Here is a 23,183-nt window from a genome sequence, read left to right as displayed (position 1 = left end):
TAAATAAGTAACTCATATGGCCTACTAAAATTTTCTTTGCGTGATCAGGAGGAGGTTTAATCAAATGATACCTTTTCTGAGTTCTTGCTTGTCTCTCTCCAACTTGTCCATCAGTTCCTGACCCTGTTGCCCCTTTTTTTCTAACTTCCTTTCATTGTCATTTGCTTGTCTTTGCATCTCCTCTTCCTGTTCCTGAAGCTGATTCTTTAAACTTTCCATGTTTTGTTGAAGCCTCTCATTTTCAACCTTAGTAGCTTCAAGCTGATTTCTCAGAGGTTGTATCAGTTGGGTGAGTTCTGACAGATGTTTAGCTATGCGAACCAGGTCCTTGCTCTCTTCACTGGCCCAGTATCGCATTTCATTGGGAGACAGGGTACCTCCAGGTGGTAAAACTTCATGGATTTTTGTGAGCGATGTGGGCAAATTCTGACTTCTACATACACTAACAATGGCATCACTGACTTCTTTCAAGCTACTTTGGGCAATGGCACATGAATCACATGGTACGAGAGCAGACTCTAATGTCTGTGACCCTACATTTCGTATGTCCTTTACAGTTTCACGTTTGGATTCTCTTGGGGTGTTGCTAATGCCGTGGTGACTCTGAAGATGTGTGGGGTCTGTCTGAAGTCTGGATTCAGATAAATGAGAAGGATCTTTCGATGCTTCACTCTTTTTAGTGACAATAATATTGTCTTGTATTGAGACTCTCTGCAGAAAGATAGGCAATAATTAAGTAGAAGTCCAGCCAAAAATGTAAAAAGGAATAGCCCTTCAAAGATACAAGAGATGATTTTGATGCAAAACATTCCAACCAGAGCTGGCTTCATTTACTCCATTAGATGATCTCTTCTAGGTTGAATGATGACCAGCATCACTCAACTAAGTTCCTTTGAAACCCCTGCTGCCATGCACCTGGCCCCAGCCGTGACCAGACAGTGTAGGAGAAACAGCACAAGGATAAGCTTTTCTCCTCCTATAAGCATGGTACTTGTCAGCATATGTTAACTCCTTGTGCTGCTTCTTACTTCCACAGCCTGAGCTCAGCTGTACAGGAACTGCAATAGGCTGACATTGGGTCACATTTAGGTACTTATGCCCTGTACACACGGTCGGACATTGATCGGACATTCCGACAACAAAATCCATGGATTTTTTCCGACGGATGTTGGCTCAAACTTCTCTTGCATACACACGGTCACACAAAGTTGTCGGAAAATCTGATCGTTCTGAACGCGGTGACGTAAAACACGTCAGGACTATAAACGGGGCAGTAGCCAATAGCTTTCATCTCTTAATTTATTCTGCGCATGCGTGGCACTTTGTGCGTCGGATTTGTGTACACACGATCGGAATTTCCGACAACGGATTTTGTTGTCAGAAAATTTTATAGCAAGCTCTCAAACTTTGTGTGTTGGAAATTCCTATGGAAAATGTGTGATGGAGCCTACACACGGTCGGAATTTCCGACAACAAGGTCCTATCACACATTTTCCATTGGAGAATCCTATCGTGTGTACAGGGCATTACACTACTTGCATTTAAAAAATCTATACTTTATATTTATTATGATGAATGAGTACTTACAGAGCTGCATTCATTTGCGTCTTTTATGTCTTCCACCTTTGAGTGAAATGTACAGCTAAGGAATCAAATCTCTGCTATCCTGTGTAAATGCATTTCCTATCAGTGCATCCGGAAAGTATTCACAGCGCTTTAATTTTTCCACATTTTGCTATGTTATAGCCTGATTCTAAAATGGATTAAATTCAGTTCAGTGAGTAAAGTAAGTATTTGATCCTCAAGAAAAATATGACTTAGTACTTGGTGGAGAAACCCTTATTGGCAAGTACAGAGGCAAGACATTTCTTGTAGTTTGTGACCAGGTTTGCACGCATCTCAGGAGGGATTTTGGTCCACTTTTCTCTACAGATCTTCTCTTAATCCTTAAGGTTTCTTGGATGCCTCTTGGCAACTCAAAGTTTCAGCTCCCTCCATAAATTTTCTATAGGATTAAGGTCTGGAGACTGGCTAGGCCACTCCATGACCTTAATGTGCTTCTTCTTAAACCACTCCTTTGTTGCCTTGGCGGTATGTTTTGGGTCATTGTCATGCTGGAAGACCCATCCACGACCCATCTTCAGTGTTCTGGCTGAGGGAAGAAGGTTTTCATCTAAATTTTTTTCAATACATGGCCCTGTCCATTGGCCCCTCAATGCGAGAACACTGAAGATGGTCACTGATGGTCTCCAGACCTTAACCCTATAGAAAATTTATGGAGGGAGCTTAAACGTTAGGTTGCCAAGAGACAGCCAAGAAACCTTAAGGTTTTAGAGAAGATCTGTAAAGAAGAGTGGACCAAAATCCCTCCTGAGATGTGTGCAAACCTGGTCACTAACTACAAGAGACGTCTTACCTCTGTGCTTGTCAACAAGGGTTTCTCCACCAAGTACTAAGTCTTGTTTTTCTTGGGGATCGAATACTTATTTTACTCACTAAACTGCCACTTAACCTATAACATTTGTTATTATGTGTTTTTTCTGGATTTTTGGTTGGTATTCTGTCTCTATCATTTAAAATATACCTAAATGATAAAGTCTTCATTTCTTTGTAAGTACAAAATCTGCAGGGGATCAAATAATTATTTTCCCCACTGTAAGTATTCACAACCTTTGCTCAATACTTTGTTGAAGCACCTTTGGCGCCAATTACAGCCTCAAGTCTTTTTGAGTATGTTGCTACAACCTTGGCACACCTATTTTTGGGCAGTTTCTCCTATTCTTCTTTGCAGGACCTCTCAAGCTTCATCAGGTTGCATGGGGCATCGTTACACAGCCATTTTCAGAACTCTCCAGAGATGTTCAATCGGGTTCAAGTTTGGGCTCCTGTGTTATCTTGGCTGTGTGCTTAGGGTCGTTGTCCTGTTGGAAGATGAACCTTCGCCGCAATCTGAGGTCCAGAGCGCTCTGGAGCAGGTTTTTATCAAGGATGTCTCTGTACATTGCTGCATTCATCTTTACCTCGATCCTGACTAATCTCCCAGTTCCTGCCACTATAAGACATCCCCACAGCATGATGCTGCCACTGCCATGTTTTACTGAAGAGATAGTATTGGCCAAACATGATGCTTGCCATTCAGGCCAAAGAGTTCAATCTTTGTTTCATCAGACCAGAGAATTTTGTTTCTCATGGTCTGAGAGTCCTTCAGGTGCCTTTTTGGAAAACTCAAGGCAGGCTGTCATGTGCCTTTTACTGGCCACTCTACCATACAGGCCTTATTGGTGGAGTGCTGCAGGGATAGTTGTTCTTCTGGTAGGTTCTCCTCTCTCCACAGAGAAACGCTGGAGCTCTGTCAGAGTGACCATCAGGTTCTTGGTCACCTCCCTAAGACCCTTCTCCCCCGATCGCTCAGTTTGGCTGGACGGCCAGCTCTAGGAAGAGTCCTGGTGGTTCCAAACTTCTTCCATTTACAGATGATGGAGGCCACTGTGGTCATTGGGACCTTCAATGCTGCAGAACTTTTTCTGTACCCTTCCCCAGATCTGTGCCGTAATACTATCCTGTCCTGGAGGTCTACAGACAATTCCTTGGACTTCATGGCTTGGTTTGTGCTCTGACATGCACTGTTAACAGTGGGACCTTATATTGACAGGTGAGTGCCTTTCCAAATAAAGTCAAATCAACTGAATTTACCAATCAAGTCGTAGAAACATCTCAAGGTGGAAACAGGATGCACCTGAGCTCAATTTTGAGTGTCATGGCAAAGGCTGTGAATATTTATGTAAATGTGATTTTTTATTTTTAATAAATTTGCAAAGATTTCAAACAAACTTCTTTCAAGTTGTCATTATGGGGTATTGTTTGTAGAATTTTGATGAAAATAAAGAATGTAATCCATTTTTGAATAAGGCTGTAACATAACAAAATGTGGAAAAAGTTAAGCGTTGTGAATACTTTCCGGATGCACTGTATTTCATTAAATAAAATGATGATTTGGGAAGACTGGTACAAAAACAACGGAAGAAGTGTTTTAGGGCAACCAGTTGCATTCCATGTTTTATAAAAGACAAAACCTAACTGGTGGTTCTGAACAAATCGTCCAATTATGCACCAATTTCCTGTCCACAGCTGTTCATAAACTGCCCATGGTGTGTCTGACAAAAATAAATATAAACCAACACATACTGCACACATATAATGGGCATTACTGTACATGCAAATTATGAACAGAAATAAAGGAGACATTACTAAAAGCAACAAACAGCTTGATTTACTTTTCCAGCCTCTAATGCTGTGTACACACGAGCGGAATGTCCGACAGAAAAAGTCAGACGGGAGCTTTTCATCGTATATTCCGATCGTGTGTATGCCCCATCGGACTTTTTATGTAAAAAAATTCTGACGGACCTAGAAAGAGAACATGTTCTAAATTTTTCCGACTGAACCAATTCCTATTGGGAAAACCGCTCGTCTGTATGCTGTTCTGACGTACCAAAAACGACACATGCTCTGAAGCAAGTACGAGACGGAAGCTATTGGCTACTGGCTATTGAACTTCCATTTTCTAGTCCCGTCGTACGCGTTGTACTTCACCGTGTTCTGGACGGTCGGAATTTGGTATGACCGTGTGTATGCAAGACAGCTTGAGCGGAATTCCGTGGGAACTCCATCTGCAAAACCTTCGGAGCTTATTCCAACGGAAAAACCTGTCACACAAGGCATAAGAAAAAATTTTCACACATCATGCGACATGAGCACCCAATGTCGGAGTGTTTGTCGTACGTGTGAACCCGGCCTAAAAAGTGGATATTGGCCACAAAACCTAGTATTCTCCAGTCTTTGCTAGAGCTGCTTGCACATGGAGAGCATGTCCAGGCCTGCCTAGTCAACATAGATAGGCCACAATGTCTATTTCTTCAAGTTTGACATTGTGAAGGGAAAGACAGGGGGGTTGCAAAAATTGGCGCAGCTCTGCATAGAAACCAGTCAGCTTCCAGGTCTTTTTGTCAAAGCTTAATTGAACAAGCTGAAGTTAGAAGCTGATTGAACAAGCTGAAGTTAGAAGCTGATTGGCTACCATGCACAGCTGCACCAGATTTTGAACTTAGTAAATCAACCCCATTGTTACTTTGACGTTTAGATGAAAAAAAAAAGGCCAGGAAGCAATAAAACACATTTTTGTTAAGTGGACTGTGTACTCTCCAGGGCCAAAAATAAATAAATATTTTAATTTGATAAATATTAAAATATTTATCATGTTGCTATTCTGTTTTTCACCAAGCTCATTTACTGCTAAGCTTTGAATAGTCTGCAATTCTATCTCTTACTATACAAGTCTTTTCACAACACACACACAGCTGAATGAAGCAATGTAGTGATGCATCACCTCCTTTTCTGCTAGTTCATAAGAATGGTTTGGATTTTCAAATGTACAGAAGTGGTGAACAAGTAAACAAGCAGGACTAGGCTTTCTTTTAGGAGACACCCTATATTAAAGCCCCACTCTGGGATCAATGTCACCCCCCCCCCCCACACCCCCCTCTTCGGGTGTCTACACCAGTGCCTGCATGACAAGGACACTTCTTAATGGATGTCCAGTGGTGGGGTCCTCTCAGGATCCAGAAGAGGACAATGTTATCACAGAGGGATGACAAAGGACTGGTGTTCTTGGGCTTCATTCACACTGCCGAATTTGTGGCCCCCCCCCCGGGAACCAGTGGTGCCAGAGACCTGGAGGGGGGCATAGGTGACTATATCTGGCTTCCGAAGGTAAGGAAGAATAAATGCTTAGTAGGATTGGTTCGAGGGGGGTGAAAAAAAATAGTCTAAGCCCATAAAAGGGCTTTAAATAAATATTAATAATGAAAAAAAATAATATGAAGGATCAGTTTTAAAAATGTGTAATTGTTTAAAATAAATGTAAAGAGGGCGTGGCCTAGCGCATGGAGCCTTAAGACGTGCATTGCGGCAGCTCCTGCTCCTTACGACTCTCACGGAGTCCTATCTCCTCTATTACCGCTCCCATCCTCACCCAACCGTACCGATGGGCAAGGGGAAGCCCAAGGATCAATCTAAACCCGTCGGTGACCAGACACAGGGCAACCTTGGCCACCTGAGCATCTGCAGCCTACATAAACCAGGGGAAATCCAAGATGGCGCCGGCGCCTACATCCCCGGCCCACTCTAAGCCAGCAGACACCATGCAGGTACGTTCCAGGGGCCGCTCTGCCTCTCTTGCAGACTTTGAGCCACCCATACACAGCCCCCACAGCCTCTCACAAGCCTCACTGCGCTCCGGTGATGGCTGAGATATGGAGTCACAGATACGCTCCCTGCCTACAAATTCTGACTTTGAATATTATGTCTCCCACATAGGGAAGATGTATAGGCAGGAGATAACTGAGCTCAAAAAAGACCTGGGGTTTGCATGGATGATACAGAGAACACTACTGATGGCATTTACAATACTTTACAGTCTCACAAGGAGACCCTGAACTCCCACACTGTTTTGCTGCAGCGGCTCATGTATCAGCAGGACGACATCGACAACCGTAACAGACAGAACAATATCAGAATCTGTGGCATCCCTGAAACGGTGGAGCACAAGGACCTGGCAGGGGCAGTCACCGCCATTTTTAATCAGCTACTCCAGCAAGCCTAAAGATGCTCCTATTGAATTGGACAGAGTTCACAGGACCTTGGGCCCAAGGAACCCTGATTCTTCCTTTGTCCGTAATACACTATGCAGGGTCCATTTCTACATGGTCAAGGAGGAAATTATGCGGGCCGCCAGCACACAAGATTCCATCCGGCTGAATGATACCCCTGTCATGCTACTTCCAGATCTCTTGCGCCAAACCCTGGCCATGAGACGCTCTCTCAAGCCACTCACTTCTCTCCTCCAGGAGAAACACATCAAGTACCAATGGAGGTTCCCATTCCAGCTGCGGGTCCACCATGAAGGCAAAACAGTCCTATTTCGCACCTTGGGAGATTTGTTGCAGTTCCTGAGTACCCTGGAGTTACCTCAGGTCTCCTTGCCAGACGGGCCCCTCTCTCCTACTACCTCAGGTCTCCCATTCCTCCCACGGTGGCAGAAATACGGCAAGAAGATGCACCCCAAATCTTCCTCCCAGATGCCCCCGGATGATTGAACCAGCACTGGTTCCTGTTATTTCTTCACGTTTGTTTCAGAGCAGTGACTGCTTCCCATTGTTACGGCCCAGGGCACACACCTTACATCTGTGACCCATTAGGTCACGAGCCCTGGATCTATTGCACAGTCTGTGCGCCAGCTATGTTTTTGTTCTTGCTCTTTTTTTTGCACTGTTTTCACTTTTTTTTGTATCCAGACATTCAGAGGTCTCCTACCGCAATGTAGCTGCCCTATATGATATACGGTATACGGTATAGGTTACCGCACCTACTGCCACTGCTCTCATCTCGTCCCCCACATTATCCCCCAGATTCCCCTTTGCCTATCCAATGACAATATGGAGGACTATATGTTCTATCATTTGTTTCTATGCCTTATAGTTCCTGTTGAGCTGTATATAATTTATAATGCTTGTTTTTCCTTGTTTGGCATATGTTTGCTCTATCCCAGTGGGTCCCTGGGACCAGGAGGCACTCCCTGTGCTTACCACGACTACCCCCCTTAGGACCAACAGTGCATGTATACGCACTGTACATTTTCTAGACAGTTATACATTTTAGAAATGTTATGTTACTTATGTAGTGGTTTACTGCTGCCACCTAGTGGCCTGTTATTTTTATTTCAATGGTGGTTTTCCTCTTCTACTGTTTTAATTCCTATTTCTCTTCTGAACTGGAGCTAGATCCTGCCCACCCTCCTTACTCTCATCTCCTCATCCCTCTCTATTCTGCCCTCACTGTCTCCCTCACACTCCCTTTTACCTCTCTCCCCTTCTCTTCTATTGAGCAAGCCTTGGTGCAAATCCAGCTCAGTGTTAGTTATTTTGTGGACAATCTGTGTCCCCCTCTCTTTTCACTATTACTATGATGTCACATGATCATATAACCTTATCATCCTTTAACTGCAGGGGTTTTAATACTCCTGAGAAGAGAAGCTAGATATTATACCACTTCCACAAAGCCAGGACTCAAATTTTACTCTTGCAGGACACCCACTTTAGGAGCACAGCCATCTTGACCCTTAATAATCATTACTATCATCAGTGGTATCATAGTACAAACCCGCAAGCCAAATCAAAGTGGTTTTCTATAGCCTTTCATAAATCTTTCCAACCAGAGGTTCTAGACTCCCTTGTTGATCCCTTAGGCCGTTTTCTTTTTCTCAAATTAAAATCGAACTCCTCTATTTTTACAGTGGCTAACGTGTATGGACCTAACCAAGACCAGGGGAGCTTCCTGTCCATGGTTCTGAACAAATTACTCTCCTTTAGCAGTCCCTGTTTCATTCTAGGTGGAGACCTCAATGTGACCCTTTCTCCAGCCGTGGACACTTCCTCAGGTAAGTCTTCCATCCCCCACTTCACTCTTACACACATCAAATCACTTTTGCATTCCGCTCAACTAGTGGATGTCTGGCGAGTGCAGCACCCTTTTGAGAGAGATTACAGCTGTTACTCTGTAGCCCACAACTCTTATAGTCATATCGACTACTTTCTTGTCTCCCAATCCTTGCTAGATATTTAACTTAAGGCATCCCTTGGCAATTTACTATGGTCTGACCATGCCCCTGTACACTTAAGCCTGGCACACCCCCCTAAGTCCCATAAGACATTTTCATGGCGCTTGAACGACAATTTATTGAAAGACACTCCATGTGTAGCAACGATTGAACGGACGATCCGTGACTTTATTCAGGATCACTGGTCTGACGAAACCAGCCCCCTTACTAAATGGGAAACCTTAAAATGTGTGATTCGGGGGACATTCATTCAACACGGCTCCCGCCTAAAGAAGCCCAGATCCAATGATATAGCCCGACTTCTGTCCACTATAGCTACACTCGAACTCGCACATAAACAGGACCCAGACCCAATAACATATGTAGACCCCTCTAACACGCGTCAAGAATTACTCCGTATACTAGATTCTCACTCTCTCATAGCTAGGGACAGGGAACGTAACCACCATTACACTTTAGCCAACAAATGCGGGCAACACTTAGCGAGGGTCCTACACCCGCGCACACCACGTCGACCCATCCAACACATCTGCACAAAAGATTAGCAACACTCAAGGTATATCAGATGCCTTTCAACGCTACTACTCTCAACTGTACAACTTGCCCTCGCAGCCTAAAAAAACCCATACAGGGGTCACACATCTCTCCAGCATGGAGGATTACATTTTAGAGACAGCCCTGCCACAGATAGATGCCAAGGAGTCAGCTGATCTGCGTAACCCTCTATCAGTAGGGGAGTACCTAGGTGCCATCAAAAGGCTGAAATCTGGAAAGAGTCCAGGCCAAGACGGGTTTTCCCCTAGGTTCTACAAGTCATTTGCCCAGTCCCTCGTCCCGTTGCTCTCAGCAGCGTTCAATTCTATAGACGATTCCATCTACCATTGAAAGACCTTTTACCTGCTAACATCTCTGTCCTCTCCAAACCAGGCAAGGATCCCTCTCAGTGTAGCAGTTATCGGCCGATTGCGTTCCTAACCTAGACGTTAAACTTTTTTCAAAAGTTCCAGCAAACCGCTTATCACCCCTTTTACCCTCAGTCATTTATAAGGACCAGGTGGGTTTTGTCCCTGGCCGAGAGGCCAGGGACAACACCACTAAAACCATTCCCCTCATTTCTTACATTCAGAGACACAATTTAAAGGCACGTCTTCTATCCTTTGACGCAAAGAAGGCGTTTGAACGGGTCATTTGGCAGTTCTTGCGCCTCTCCGTGGAACAGATAGGCCTCAGTAACACCTTTGTATCAAAGGCTATGTCACTATACTCCCGGCCCTCTGCGTCTTTCATAATTAATGTTTCCTTGTCCACACCTTCTCATACCTCTAACGGTACCCGCCGAGGATACCCTCTGTCCCCTCTACTTTTTGTTCTGGTAATACAACATCTGGCTAGGGCCATTAGGCAAAACGATTCCTTAGTGGGGATTCAGACACCTTCCTCTAACCACAAACTTTCGCTTTATGCAGAAGATCTTCTGGTCTACATCCAGCAACCACACACGTCCCTGCCTTCCTTGATGCATGAATTCCACAGGTTCGGGGAATTTAGTAACTTCAAACTAAACATGTCTAAGATTGAAGCCCTTAACATCTCTTTATCGCCTACTACCCTCGCTCGAGTACGGACTAACTTTTCGTTCCAATGGAACTCCAGAGGCATCTCCTATTTAGGGATAATGATTCCCTCCAGCTTATCGGACCTCTATACCCTTAATTATCTCCCCTTACTAACCCGTCTTAGGAAAGAATTCGGTACATGGAATTCATCCTCACTACCTTGGTTTGGTCGCATCAATATACTCAAAATGGACACCCTCCCTAAGCTACTTTATTTATTTCAGACGATACCTATTACTGTCCCCAAACGTTTCTTCAGTTCCCTGCGCTCTATGTCAATATATTTCACCTGGCACCAAGGCCTATCCCGCATCTGCCACACATTGCTCACGCACCCTAAAACTCAAGGGGGTGTGGGCATCCCTGACTTTGAACTATACAATAGGGCGGCCCTATTGTCTAGGATATTGGAATGGTTCCCTCGCCCCTTCCCTAAAGCATCCACCATGGTAGAACAAGATCTCTCCACCTTTGACCTATGGGCCCTCCTATGGGGCTACAGGCAGAAGCTGCACCTACTTTCCTCCTCCTCCCCATTAACCACCGCTGCCTTACATTTATGGTACAAAAAAGGGCTGTCATTGCTTCTATTCACAGACTCCTCACGTCATTGTTTGACCACCCCACGCTACCTCAGGGTATGGGATCCAATGTGGTAGGCCCATACTCATGCTCTACCTGGTCTGTAGCAGGCTAATTTGTAAATCCCACCTCAGGTACCCCTGTTGTGCCAAGGGATCATGGTAACTGGCTTGCGGCCCTTCATATATCCTCCTTCTGCTCTGAACTATTCTGCTCCTCCCAAATTCATAGAACCTTGACAGGCTATGAACAGCTGTGCTCTCTCTCAGAAACACCCAGACATTTGCTCTCTATCTACAAATTACAACACTCACTGCTACACGATCAACCCCCCTTTTACACCAGGAGGTGGTCCACGGACTTGGGAAGGGAGCTCTCTTTAGTTGACTGGCAAAAGTCGTTCCACTTCACGCACAAATCCTCCATATCCTGCTATACACAGGAAAAAAAACTTTAAACTCCTCTCCAGATGGTACAGGGACCCTCAATCTCTACATAAAATATTTCTATCAGTCTCTCCTACATGTTGGAGATGTGGTTCGGCTGAGGGAAGCTATTTACACATTTGGTGGAGCTGTACCGGAATACAACCCCTCTGGTCACAGCTTTTTACCATACATAGCAGCATCTACGATTGGCCACTGGCACCCCTCCGGAGATAGCTTTATTATCCATGCTTCCAGGCTCCATAGCCTCCCAAAAACACAATTTATTGCGCATTATTCTGTCAGCCGCCAGACATCTTAACCCTCTTTTCTGGAAAACAATTACCGCACCTCCTTTGTCTTTGTGGGTCTCAATGGTCAATGACATCATGCATATGGAAGAGATGCTAGCCCTGGACAATGACACATGAAAAATCTAAGGTCCTATGGCTCATTTGAATTGACTTTTCTACCTCGGACTCTTTCAAAAATATGCTGGCACCCCATAGCCAACACGAAAACACTTCCTCATTCCATCCCACAGGTTTGCTTCACCAAGGTTTGCTCAATTCCCTTCTGATCCTCTCTCCCCCTGCTCTATATCTGAACTTTCTCCCCTTCCTCCACTCTTTCTTTTTTCTATTTTTAAGTCTTCTCACCCCAAATCTGAATGTTTTATTTCTCAAATTTAATACGTTTTTTTTTTTCAAGACGTAAAGGTCTTAGCCTGTTGATATTGCAAGATACCTGTATGATGGTACTTCACTTAGGCTTATGTTTTAACACGCACTGGATACGTGACTTACGCCGTACAATTTTCTGTAATGAACATTCCGTTATTATCTATGTTTTTCTATTTTGTTAAACATAATAAAAACATATTTGAATCTAAAATAAATGTAAAAAATAACTGAACATAAAATAAAAGCAATAGTTACCCATGTTTACCTTTCCACTTTGTGGCTTTTGGAATACACTTCCTAGTTTCACCATGCAGCTCCAATATTTCCGAACTGTCAGCCCAATGGACATAGAGGGTCCAGGACTACGGGCTGGAGTGAACCGACCTTCATTGTTTTTTAACTCTGTGTAAATTTCAAAACTCTGAAGCAGGAGAAGCAGCCTGGGCATATAGGAAGATAATTGTCAAGCAGGAAATGTTTAAATAATGTCAAAGGTAAGCAGGTAAGAATACAGCATGACATTTCACCTATATATATTGATGTGGCTGTACAGTTGGGTTGTACAGTTGGGCTGGGCTGAGGGTCACTTGACTGACATTATTTTATATTTTACCAAACCTGGTTCCAAATTAACATGTTTAGGACCTTGGGCTTGTATCTATGACATCAGTTTCAAACACTTCTGAGATCATTCAGAATTCATTGACAGGTACATTTGAACTTCAGATGGTCCCTTTCTGACCTTTATTTGATCTATGATAGGAAATCCAAAATTCTGAGTTTTCTTCAGAACAGGAGACGGGGAGAAATGTTCAAATGGGGACATCTGTTCTGATGACAACTGATGATTCACTTCACTTTGAAAAGATTCACTTCCTATTGTGTCTAAGCCTAGGTTCACACTTATACAGGTGGTTGCGGGTGCGGGACAGTGTGTAAACCCATTCTTAGACCCCTTTCACACTGGGGCGTTTTTCAGGCGTTTTTCAGGTGCTTTAGCGTTAAAAAAAGCGCCTGTAAAGCGCCTGAAAGAAGCCTCATCTGCAATCCCAATGTGAAAGCCCGAGCCCTTTCACACTGCCAGCACCCGATAAACGCTGGTAAAGCACTGCTTAAGACCCTGGGGGGTTTTTCAGGCGTTTTTCGGGCGCTGGCATTTGAAAGGGCTCGGGCCATCAGCGCACCCAGCCCGGTAGCAAAAACATGAAAGCGCTGCAAAGAAGCTGCTTGCAGGACTTTTTTTGACGCCCTGCCAGAGCAGCGCCCCAGTGTGAAAGCACTTGGGCTTTCACATTGGGATTGCAGATGAGGCTTCTTTCAGGTACTTTACAGGCGCTTTTTTTAACGCTAAAGAGCCTTGAAAACGCTTGAAAAACACCCCAGCGTGAAAGGGGTTTTAATGGCACCTCCATGCATCTAAAAACGCAGCGTGTTTTCAGTTGCAGGAAATTGCACGGTGTAAAAGCACCATGCCATTACCCTGTGCGTGTGTTTTAAAAAATGGTGCAGGAACTTTTTTCCTGCGTAAAACTGCCCACACAAATGCAGCTCGCAGAGCCACATAGATGTGAACCTAGCCTTCTGCAGGAGAAGTAAAAATAAATCTCTTGAATGAGACACAGATGGCTAAAAAAGTCTGACAGCTCTATCCAAAATGAAGAAAAGGTTTTAAATTAAAGGGGTTGATTTACTAAGGGCAATTAGGCTGTTTACTTTGCAAGGGAAATTGCCCCAGAACTTAGTGAATGTGGTGAAATTTTACTTTGCAAAGAACACACAATCACGTGCAAGGACTTAAAAAAACAGCAATTGTGCTTGCACATGATTGGATGATGGAAGTCAGACAAGCTTCACCTCCTTCATTAAGCTCTGGGGAAAATTCCCTTGCAAAGTTCAACAGTCAGAACAGTCTTTTCGCCCTTAGTAAATCTATCTCAAAGTGTAACAAAAGGCAAACCATTTTTTGGGATAGAGTAGAAGAAAGGTAAAGACTTCTTCCTCCACAGATGCTGAAAAGGCGTTTGACAGGGTGGACTGGACATTCTTACGGGCGGTTCTGACTAAATTGGGTCTCGGCCCCAACATGCTCGCCTGGATGGCATCTCTTTATGGCTCCACAGAGGCCCGAGTCAGACTGAATGGAGTACTCTCTGACTCGTGCCCCATTTGTAATGGAATGAGGCAGGGATGTCCACTCCCCCCCCCTAATATTTGCACTGTCCCTTGAACCTATGCTGAAAAGGATACGCTTAAATCCCAATATTAAGTGGCTGAATGTAGGGTCTGTGGAGCACAAATTGTCCATTTACGCAGATGATGTTCTGTTCTATATCTCGGTCCCGCTGATTTCCCTTCCCAATATCATGGCAGAATTGCAGAACTTTAATGAGATCTCAAATTTTAAAATAAACTACAATAAGTCAGAGATCCTACCTTTGAATATTTCTTGGGGACTTACGAACACGGCTGCAATCCTAATTTTCATGGTGCAGTACCTCCTTGAAATACTTAGGTATCCACCTTCCACCTCATTGCTCTCAATTATTTACCACTAACTATACTCCAGTACTCTCTACCATAAGGGCGGATTTATAAAAATGGGACAGGTCAACATTCTTGTGGATGAGCTGAGTCAATGAGCTAAAAATGAATGTGCTACCAAGGATCCTCTTCTATTTGCAAATGGTGCCAATTTCTTTACCCATATCTTTCTTCTCGACCATTAACAGTCTGTTCCTTGAGATATATATGACATGGAATTTGGCTTGGTCGCCTTGGGTACCCAGGGAGCATCGGGGGTGGTCTGAATATACCTCCCCCGTTACTATCCAACACTCTTAAGGTGTGGGATGCTTTAAATGGCATGGGACGGCTTGCCCCCTCAGTCTCGCTTCTGGATCCATTGGGGAGCTTCCCCTGGTTTACGCCGGGGGAACACCTTTCCTTCTTTCGCTCATGGGCCTCTGATGGCGAGATGGTGAGAGCCAAGGGGGAAACCCCTTGGCTCTTAGCTCCCTATGTCCACCTCTATGATACCACACTCTATCTCTGTGTTATATGGGATGTTGCAGTCATTAGAGCCAAGGTGGAAACCCCTTTACATAAGCGAATGGGAGAAAGACCTGCAATGCGAATTCACCGAGCTACAACTTGACCATTTATATCGGTTTACACATTTCAGCTCTGTAGATATGAAAATGCAAGAGTGGGGGTTCAAATTACTGACTCACTGGTATAGGGTCCCCTCCAAACTTGCTAGAATCTACTCAACACTGACTGATGCTTGCTGGAGGGGTTGTGGACATCGGGACACATTCTTGCATGTGTGGTGGGAATGCCCCAAGCATAGACCCTATTGGCAAGATGTCAGAACTCCGGTCAGAGTAATTTTAGATCTTGAACTACCCGACTCCCCGTTGGAGCTTTTGTTGCATGTCCCTACTATCCCTCCTAGCCATTACCGTAAATCAGTACTACCCCATCTTCTGAATGCGGCTAGACAATTAAATCCAGTTCACTGGAAATCAGCTCAAATTCCTAGTAGGGAGGATTGGATACTCTTAGTAAACAATATTATGACTGCGGAGGAATGGATGGCAACATGCAAAGGTAGACATGACAAGTTTTACAGTATTTGGGCTACGTGGATTCACTACACTAGTACATTCCCACGGAATTCTCAACCAACAACTTCTGGAACGATGGACTTTGTTGCTGATTGGCAGTTTAAGAGTTAATGGATCAGATCCAAGGAGTGTTCTATTGTATACTTATAAGTATTTATACTAGAGTGCTGTTCTCTGTTACCTCTTTACTTTGTTCCCCTTTCTCCATCTCCCCCCCCCCTATTCTTTTTTCATTCTCTGGTCGTGCTCTTATGACCTTCCCTGTTAGATTGGTTATCCCCGATATTACCCCCTATGTTACAAATATATATGGATGGGTGTTAATTGATCTCGGGATTTGTTGATAGGAATATGGCAATTCAAAGTGTGTGGTTTTATCTATATTAATACTACGCTTGCAGATGATATGCCCTTATGTTCCTTATGTCAGATGGTCAGTTGGACTCCTTTACATGTATCAAGTTGGGCTCTTGATGGACCTGTTATCCAATGGATAACTTTCTTTTGCCTTTTTTTAGGGTTTCCTGTCTCTATTTCTTATGTATTGTTTTTACAGATAGAATACATAAAGATTACTTAAAAAAAAAAAAAAAAAGACCGCTTCCATTTTTTTTAGACTCAACAGAAAGTGAGAAGATATCTTTCCAATGTGAGGAATATCTCCTCTTAATGCCCACACGTGTGATAAGAAAATTGCATGAAAAAATTAAAAAGTTTTGTCGTTAGTTATACTTTCATTTTTTAGAGTAAATGTATGTATATTATATAAAAAAAAACTCTCTATTTGGCATTCTCAATAGGTATTGCAGAACTACATAAATTTACCATACCTGTCAATCACAAGTTCCAGTAACACCATATGTGAAACCTGTGTGATCTCTGGATCATTCTCCACATAGTCATATCTATCCAGCAACTGTACCAGGTCTAGATCACAGGACATTTTATCTGGGAATTTCCAAGAGGGCACACGAACAGCACCCACTCTTGAGAAAACATCAATCACGGTACCCTGAAGATCAGTGATGTCCTTCCGCAGGCTTTCCATACATGTACGATCTCCCAACATACAACCCATATTTCTGATACCTAAGTAAACACAATGCAATAAGAAAACTAACATAAAAAGGATAGAAGACATAATTCTACTATTTATTACATTCTTACCTCCATGACAGCCACAGATCTTGTAGGAAACCTGTCATAAGAAAACATGGAGGCTACCATTACTGATCTCTCCTCTTTAAAATGCCAGTTGCCTGACTGTCATTCTGACCCTCTTTTTTCAATACTTTGAGTCATTCACCCAGAATAAGTATACAGATAAGAGTTTCTGACTTTCCCATTATTTTCTTGATCTGCATAATTATTTTGCCTTTTAGTACTGAAGGTGGAGGGTTAGCTTAACACCCAGGTAATAAAAAGAATTAGTAATGGCAGCTCCCCATGTGTCTTCCCTAACTGATATACTTCAATGCTAATTGTAAGCAATGTGTAGCAGTTACAATTGCTTCGCCTTTATTATAGCTAGGCATAAATGAACTGCAATCAGAGAAAGATCTATGTTGCAACAATTTCTTTGTAGCTCATGGCTGAGTGACTTTTTTTTTGCAGTGTTTGAAGCTAGCTATATAATCTCCAACTTCAGCAGCTACTTATGTTATCTGATGCTTGGAGCACAACTGTCATGCCCCGTACATACGATCGGATTTTCCGACAACAAATGTCGGATGTGAGCTTGTTGGCGGAAAGTCCGACTGTGTGTATGCTCCATCAAACATTTGTTGTTGGACTTTCCCTCAACAAATGTTAGTTTGAAGGTTCTCAAATTTTCTGCCAACTAATGTTTGTTGTGTACACAAGTCTGTCGCACAAAAGTCCACGCATGTTCATAATCAAGTACGAGCCAGAGATATAACTAGCATTCGTAATGGAGATACGTCACTAGGTTCGTAATTGTTGGCCAACATTTGTGTGACCGTGTGCATGCAAAACAAGTTGGAGCCAACATCCTTCGAACAAAAATCCATGGTTTTGTTGACGGAAAGTCCGATCGTGTGTACATAAGGCTCACACTTGCCTGTGTTCCGTCATATTAGGCGACCTGTCAGATTTCGTAACGGAAGTGACATTCTGTCACACCCATCTTGGTACACCCCACACTCGGCCACACTAAGCCTACAGTCTGAATTCACCAAGCAGACATCTTTTTTTCACCCTCCGAAGTCTTGCACTTCACACTTATTTTTACCACGAAACTGAGCTTTTATGGTGAAATACAGTATTTAGAAATCCGTGACACTGTTTTGATGTTGACTTTTAAAAGCAGCGGCAAGCCTGCTGATATCACACGTTTGCTGATCTGACAGAAGACCGCTGCTTTTAAAATTTACCATCAAAACAGTGTCACGGATTTCTAAAAACTGTATTTCACTATTTAACCTCAGTTTAGTGCTAAAAATAAGCGTGAAATGCAAGACTTTGGTGGGTGTAAAAAGATGTCTGTTTGGCGACTTCAGACTGCAGGCTTACTGCGGCTGAGTGCGGGGGGTAACAAGATGGCCGTGACGGAAAATCACTTCTGTTACAAGTTTTGACGGGTAGCCTAATCTGATGGAACACCGGCACATTAAAACACAATGTTTTACTGTGCAGATTAGTGCAATGGCAGCCTCAGCAGGGAGCACTACGATGTGCGTTTTAGCGCATCGCACTGCTTGTTTTTTTTACAACTTAATTCATGCCACTGCGCAGCAGCACAGTGCCTTGCACCGTTGTGTGGTCACATGCAGAGCCATCCAGTACAGTGCAGAAATATGCAGACCTGCGGCATTTTTCCGAGCTGCAGATCACACCAACAGTGTGAACGGGACACATAGAAAACAATTTATTTTTATGTTCCATAGTGGTGACCTGTGTTTATTAAGTGCAGAAAAATGCAGGTCACTGCAAATGGTGTGAACAAGCCCTAAAAATAATGAAGCCAGCAAACATCATCACAACTGTAATGCTGTATGTTGTACACTGAATGTGTAATAAATACATTTAAATTACACACCCAGATCTGCACTATCAGGATGTTATTTAGATGCTTATAGTGTTTCCACAGTTCACTGGGAGACACTCAGTATAACAGGGTGACAATGCAGGAGCTATTGAGAGACAGGAAATGCAGCCATTTGATTTCTTGACAGTTCACTTGAGAGTAAAAGCAAATGTCACAGTTATCAATCACGGAATGCCAGGAATGTAAATGTTAAAGTTAAATTGATTGGTTTAATTCAGCTTTAATGAAAGCCGCAGATTTAAATTGACTGAAAATCATCTTAAAAAAAAATATGTAACCACTTGCCATCCAAGCCAATTCTGGCATTTCTCTCCTACATGTGAAAATCATAATTTTTTTGCTAGAAAATTACTCAGAACCCCCAAACATTATATATATATATATATATATATATATATATATATATATATATATATATATATATATATATATATATATATTTATTTATTTTTAGCAGAGACACTAGAGAATACAATTGTGGGCATTGCAATTTTTTATGTCACATGGTATTTGCGCAGCAATTTTTCAAACATAATTAATTTTAATGCAACAAAACACAATAGATAACCTGATTTTTTGGTAAGACATAAAAGAAGATGTTACACCGAGTAAATAGATACTAAACATGTCACACTTTAAAACTGCACACACTCGTGGAATGGCACCAAACTTTAGTACTTAAAAATCTCTATAGGTGATGCTTTAAACATTTTTACAGGCTACAAAGGAGGTCTTGCGCTAGCATTGCTCTCGCTCTAACGATTGCAGCGATACCTCACATGTGTGGTTTAAACGTCGTTTACATATGCGGGCACAACCTATGTATGCGTTCGCTTCTGTGTGTGAGCATTAGGGATTGGGGGTGCTTTAAAAAAAATGTTTTTATTGTTTATTTTATTTTTACACTTTCCCTTAAATTTTTTATTTTTTTTATCACTTTTCTTCCTGTTACAAGGAATGTACACATCCCTTGTAATAGGAATAGGGCATGACAGGTCCTCTTTACGGAGAGATCTGGGGTCTATAAGTCCCCACATCTCTCCTCTATGCTGGAAAGCCAGAGATAAAAAAAAAATCGATCTCAGGCGTTCCACCAAAAAAAAAAAAACGGCAGTGTTTACATCTGCCACAGCCGGAAGGGATGCCATGACATCACTTCCGGCCTCCAAGGGTCATAGAGATTGCTGAGGAAATCTGATCCAGGACAAGCTCTATGGCAAACTGCTGCCGCTGGTGAATTCATTCTCCGGCTCCAAAGCACAGGAGGGTGGAAGGGAGAGAGGGATGTCCCCTCCCGCCGCCTGTAAAAGCAATCAAGCGGCTAAAGAGCCACTAAGATGGCTTTTACACTGTAGGGAATCTCCTGCTGAAAAAAAAGATATCAGGATGATGCCTGTAGCTGCAGACATCATTCAGATATCTTCACTCAAAGTTCATGACGTCATATGATGTCCACCTGGGGAAGTGGTTAAAGTATAACCTTAGTCAGAAAATGAAGTCCTGCTAGATCACATCAGGTTGACCCCTTTTGCGGGTATTGCTTTGTAAAACATTACAAATAAGTGTCTATACTGTTTAAAGTTCAGTAATACACTGTCTCACTCTGCTCTGCACATGCTCAGTTGCTCTCTATTTTAGGCACAGCCAAGATTGTAAAGGCTGATCTGCTGACAGCCTTAAATCGGAATTAAACCCTCCTATCCTTTACACCCAAGGAAGCTGTTTGATCTTCAACTGCCATGGTGCTGCACATGTGATTAGTTATGACACCAGCCATTTGATGGTTCGACATCAAAAAAATTAAAAGTCAGCAGCTACAAATACTGTAGCTGCTGACTTTTAATATTAGGACACTTGCCTGTCCAGGGTTCCTGCAATGTCGGCACCCCAGACGATTTTTGGATTGGCTCTTGGGTCCTGCTACCGCCATTCATGGTAAGGGAAACTGGCAGTGAACCCTTTCAGCTTGACAGCTGGTTCCCTACTGCGCATGGGTGAAGTGCGCTGCGCTTTCTAACTAGCCTGGCGGTGGAGGAGGGGGCTGAGCTTCTGAAGTGCAGCAGCGCAGTCTCTCTGGAAGTGGGGAAGGGTACCTGTCGAAAACAGGTACCTGTTCCCCCTCCCCCCTGAAAGGTGCCAAATGTGGCACCAGAGTGGGGGAGGAAGCAGATAAGTGGAGGTTTCACTTTTGGGTGGAACTCTGCTTTAAAGAGGAAGTAAACCCTGATGGGTTTTACTTCCTCTTTTGCTCCCTGTATAGCCTGCAAATTAAAAGCATAATGGGCTAGTATGCATCGCATACTAGCCCTTTATGTGACACTTACCTGCAAAAGAATCCAGCGATGTCCCCTGTGTAGGCAGCGTCCATCTTCAAACCCCTCTTCATTCCGGGCTGCAGACTCCGGCTCTGTGATTCGCCGGAGCCACGTGACGTCACTCCCGCGCATGCGTACAGTAACGGCACATGCTAGGGAAGAAACGGCACGGAGTTTCGTTTCTTCCCCGCGCATGCGCCATTCACTTTATCACTACAAGTGAAATATCTCCTAAACAGCGCATGTTTAGGAGATATTTCCACTACCTATAGGTAAGCCTTATTATAGGCTTACCTATAGGTAGAAGTCCCAAAAAGGGTTTAAAACCACTTTAAAGCGGAGGTCCACTGAAAAAAAATATTAAAAGCCAGCAGCTACAAATACTGCAGCTGCTGACTTTTCATATATGGACACTTACCTGTCCAGGGAGCCTTTGGCTCTCGGCTGCTGCAGCCACCATCCTCGGTAAGGAAATACTGCGCATGTAGTTTTTTTTTTTTTTTGGTGGAACCCCACTTTAAGGACACATGCAAATGTGACAGTTAGCAATCCTGGCATTCCAGGAATGGAACTGTTTTTTTGTAACTGTTAAATAAATGGGTTTAGTTCCGCTTTATGATTTACTACTGATTAGGGGCTCTGAGCTTCAGCAAAATGGCAGCCTTCAGCAAGAAAAAAACAGTACCAATGCTGGAGGCAATTTACAGCTCACATCATTTTGGTAGCATAATTATTAATGTGGAATGTATGTTCCTTGCTAAAGAACATGATAAATAAAATAAAACTGACCTAAAACCATTATAGCTTCTCTTTAAAGTGGAACTCAACTCTGTGATACTCACCTCTGCTTTAACAATCTGATGTCCACACTGACATCTTCATCCCGGCTTGTTCCGCCATCTTGATTGGTTGGTGTGGGAGGATGTAACTTCTTGCACGTGCCTGGGAGTTCAGTCATCCCAGCCCCAAGGCATGAGAATGTACACTGTGCTGCTTAAGTGTGAACGGACAGGTAAGTTTGTTTTATTGTAAAAGAGACATAGCATGTCTCTTCGTAAATAACGATCCTGCCTGATCGCATTTTCTACTTTAGTTCCATTTTAGGCCTCTTTCACACTGCTGCGACTTGAAAGTCGCACAAATTCAGGGATTGCCTGAATGTGTAAACTTGAGGTCTATGTACCTCAACTCGCATCAAAGTCAGACCAAAGTAGTACAGGGACTACTTTGAAGTGGCACAGATATAAATGGTACTCATTGAAAATTAAAGCCTAAAGATGCTGACAAGGTGGAGAGAACAGAAAGATGACTTTATCAGTCTTTTGCTGCTCCTTCACTGTCCAATCACTGGTTGGGAGGTGATTAGGCTATGTTTCTAAAATGCTACAAAAAGAAAAGAAAAAAAAAAAGCTCCGATACGTAGATTCTAGATGGGTAGGTTGCCTGCCTGCAGTTTAGCTCTATGTTTTACATCTTGCAGTGCTATAGGTTTGGGAAGAACTTACTTTATTTGTAGACATGTAACTACTACAGAGCATGTGTGCGGAATAATTCCAGGACTATTCCATATCGAGGCTGATGAAGGATCCCCAGGGGTGAGATTGCTGTATTCACAGACACGTCGGTTGGTGGAAGCCGCAAACGATCTTTGTTAGTATACTACATCCGTTACCATAGCAACAAAGAACCATATTCCAGCGACTTCCGGTGCCGCGTATTTCCGGTTTTATTTGGAATGTGCTATTCTTTAATTGCGGTGGGGGGAATGTTTATGTGTTAGTTGGAATGGTACCTACCATCTCTCAGCTAGGACTACACAGCCTTAGCCTAAAGCCTGTCCGCTAACAGACAAATCTGGCCTCTGTACTTTGTTCTGAAACTCAGAGTTTTCAACCTCCCCCCGCTCCCTGAGCTGTGTGTGGTGTCTTCCACCACTTCCGCCCGTCCCTTTCTCCTCCGTGGTGCCGCCATTTTGGTGTTGAGCACCTGAGGATTCGCTGGGAGCCCGGAGAGCAAGGCCGACACCATGCCGGCTGGTCCCGTTCAGATGTTAGCGCCTCCGGCGCCCGATGGAGGCCAGGTAAATGTGAGCTGTGCTTGTATAGAGCCTACTGTCTTCTCCGTGTCTTATCGCTGCCATACGTAATGCAGACGGCAGGCTGTGTCTACTGAGACATTCTATATGTACTGCTATA

General features: G+C 43.4%; 2 protein-coding genes across 4 annotated transcripts in view; one reads left to right on the top strand and one right to left on the bottom strand.

Annotated features, from left to right (window-relative positions):
- CCDC157 (coiled-coil domain containing 157) overlaps positions 1-23,062 on the bottom strand; it is a 49,710-nt gene extending 26,648 nt beyond the window's left edge. The window contains exons 1-4 of one of the 2 annotated variants that reach the window (XM_073630898.1): positions 22,494-22,697; positions 16,437-16,695; positions 12,246-12,420; positions 72-711 (exon numbers count right to left, since the gene is read on the bottom strand). In XM_073630898.1, coding sequence (XP_073486999.1) covers positions 72-711; positions 12,246-12,420; positions 16,437-16,684 — 1,063 coding nt within the window. In that variant the 5' untranslated portion in view covers positions 16,685-16,695; positions 22,494-22,697. Of the gene's footprint in view, positions 1-71; positions 712-12,235; positions 12,421-16,436; positions 16,696-22,493 lie in introns of those variants that run through there. The other variant, XM_073630906.1, reaches the window with a different exon arrangement.
- The window catches only part of SF3A1 (splicing factor 3a subunit 1), a 36,941-nt gene continuing 36,657 nt past the window's right edge, over positions 22,900-23,183 (top strand). For both annotated transcript variants that reach the window (XM_073630887.1, XM_073630877.1), the window contains exon 1: positions 22,900-23,068. In XM_073630887.1, the coding sequence (XP_073486988.1) occupies positions 23,015-23,068 (54 nt within the window). In that variant the 5' untranslated portion in view covers positions 22,900-23,014. The remainder of the gene's footprint in view (positions 23,069-23,183) is intronic.

The sequence above is a fragment of the Aquarana catesbeiana genome, linkage group LG01, assembly GCF_042186555.1.
Source record: "Aquarana catesbeiana isolate 2022-GZ linkage group LG01, ASM4218655v1, whole genome shotgun sequence".
Taxonomy (NCBI): domain Eukaryota; kingdom Metazoa; phylum Chordata; class Amphibia; order Anura; family Ranidae; genus Aquarana; species Aquarana catesbeiana.
The sequence above is the reverse complement of the archived record's forward strand: the minus strand, read 5'-3'. Positions and strand labels throughout refer to the sequence as shown.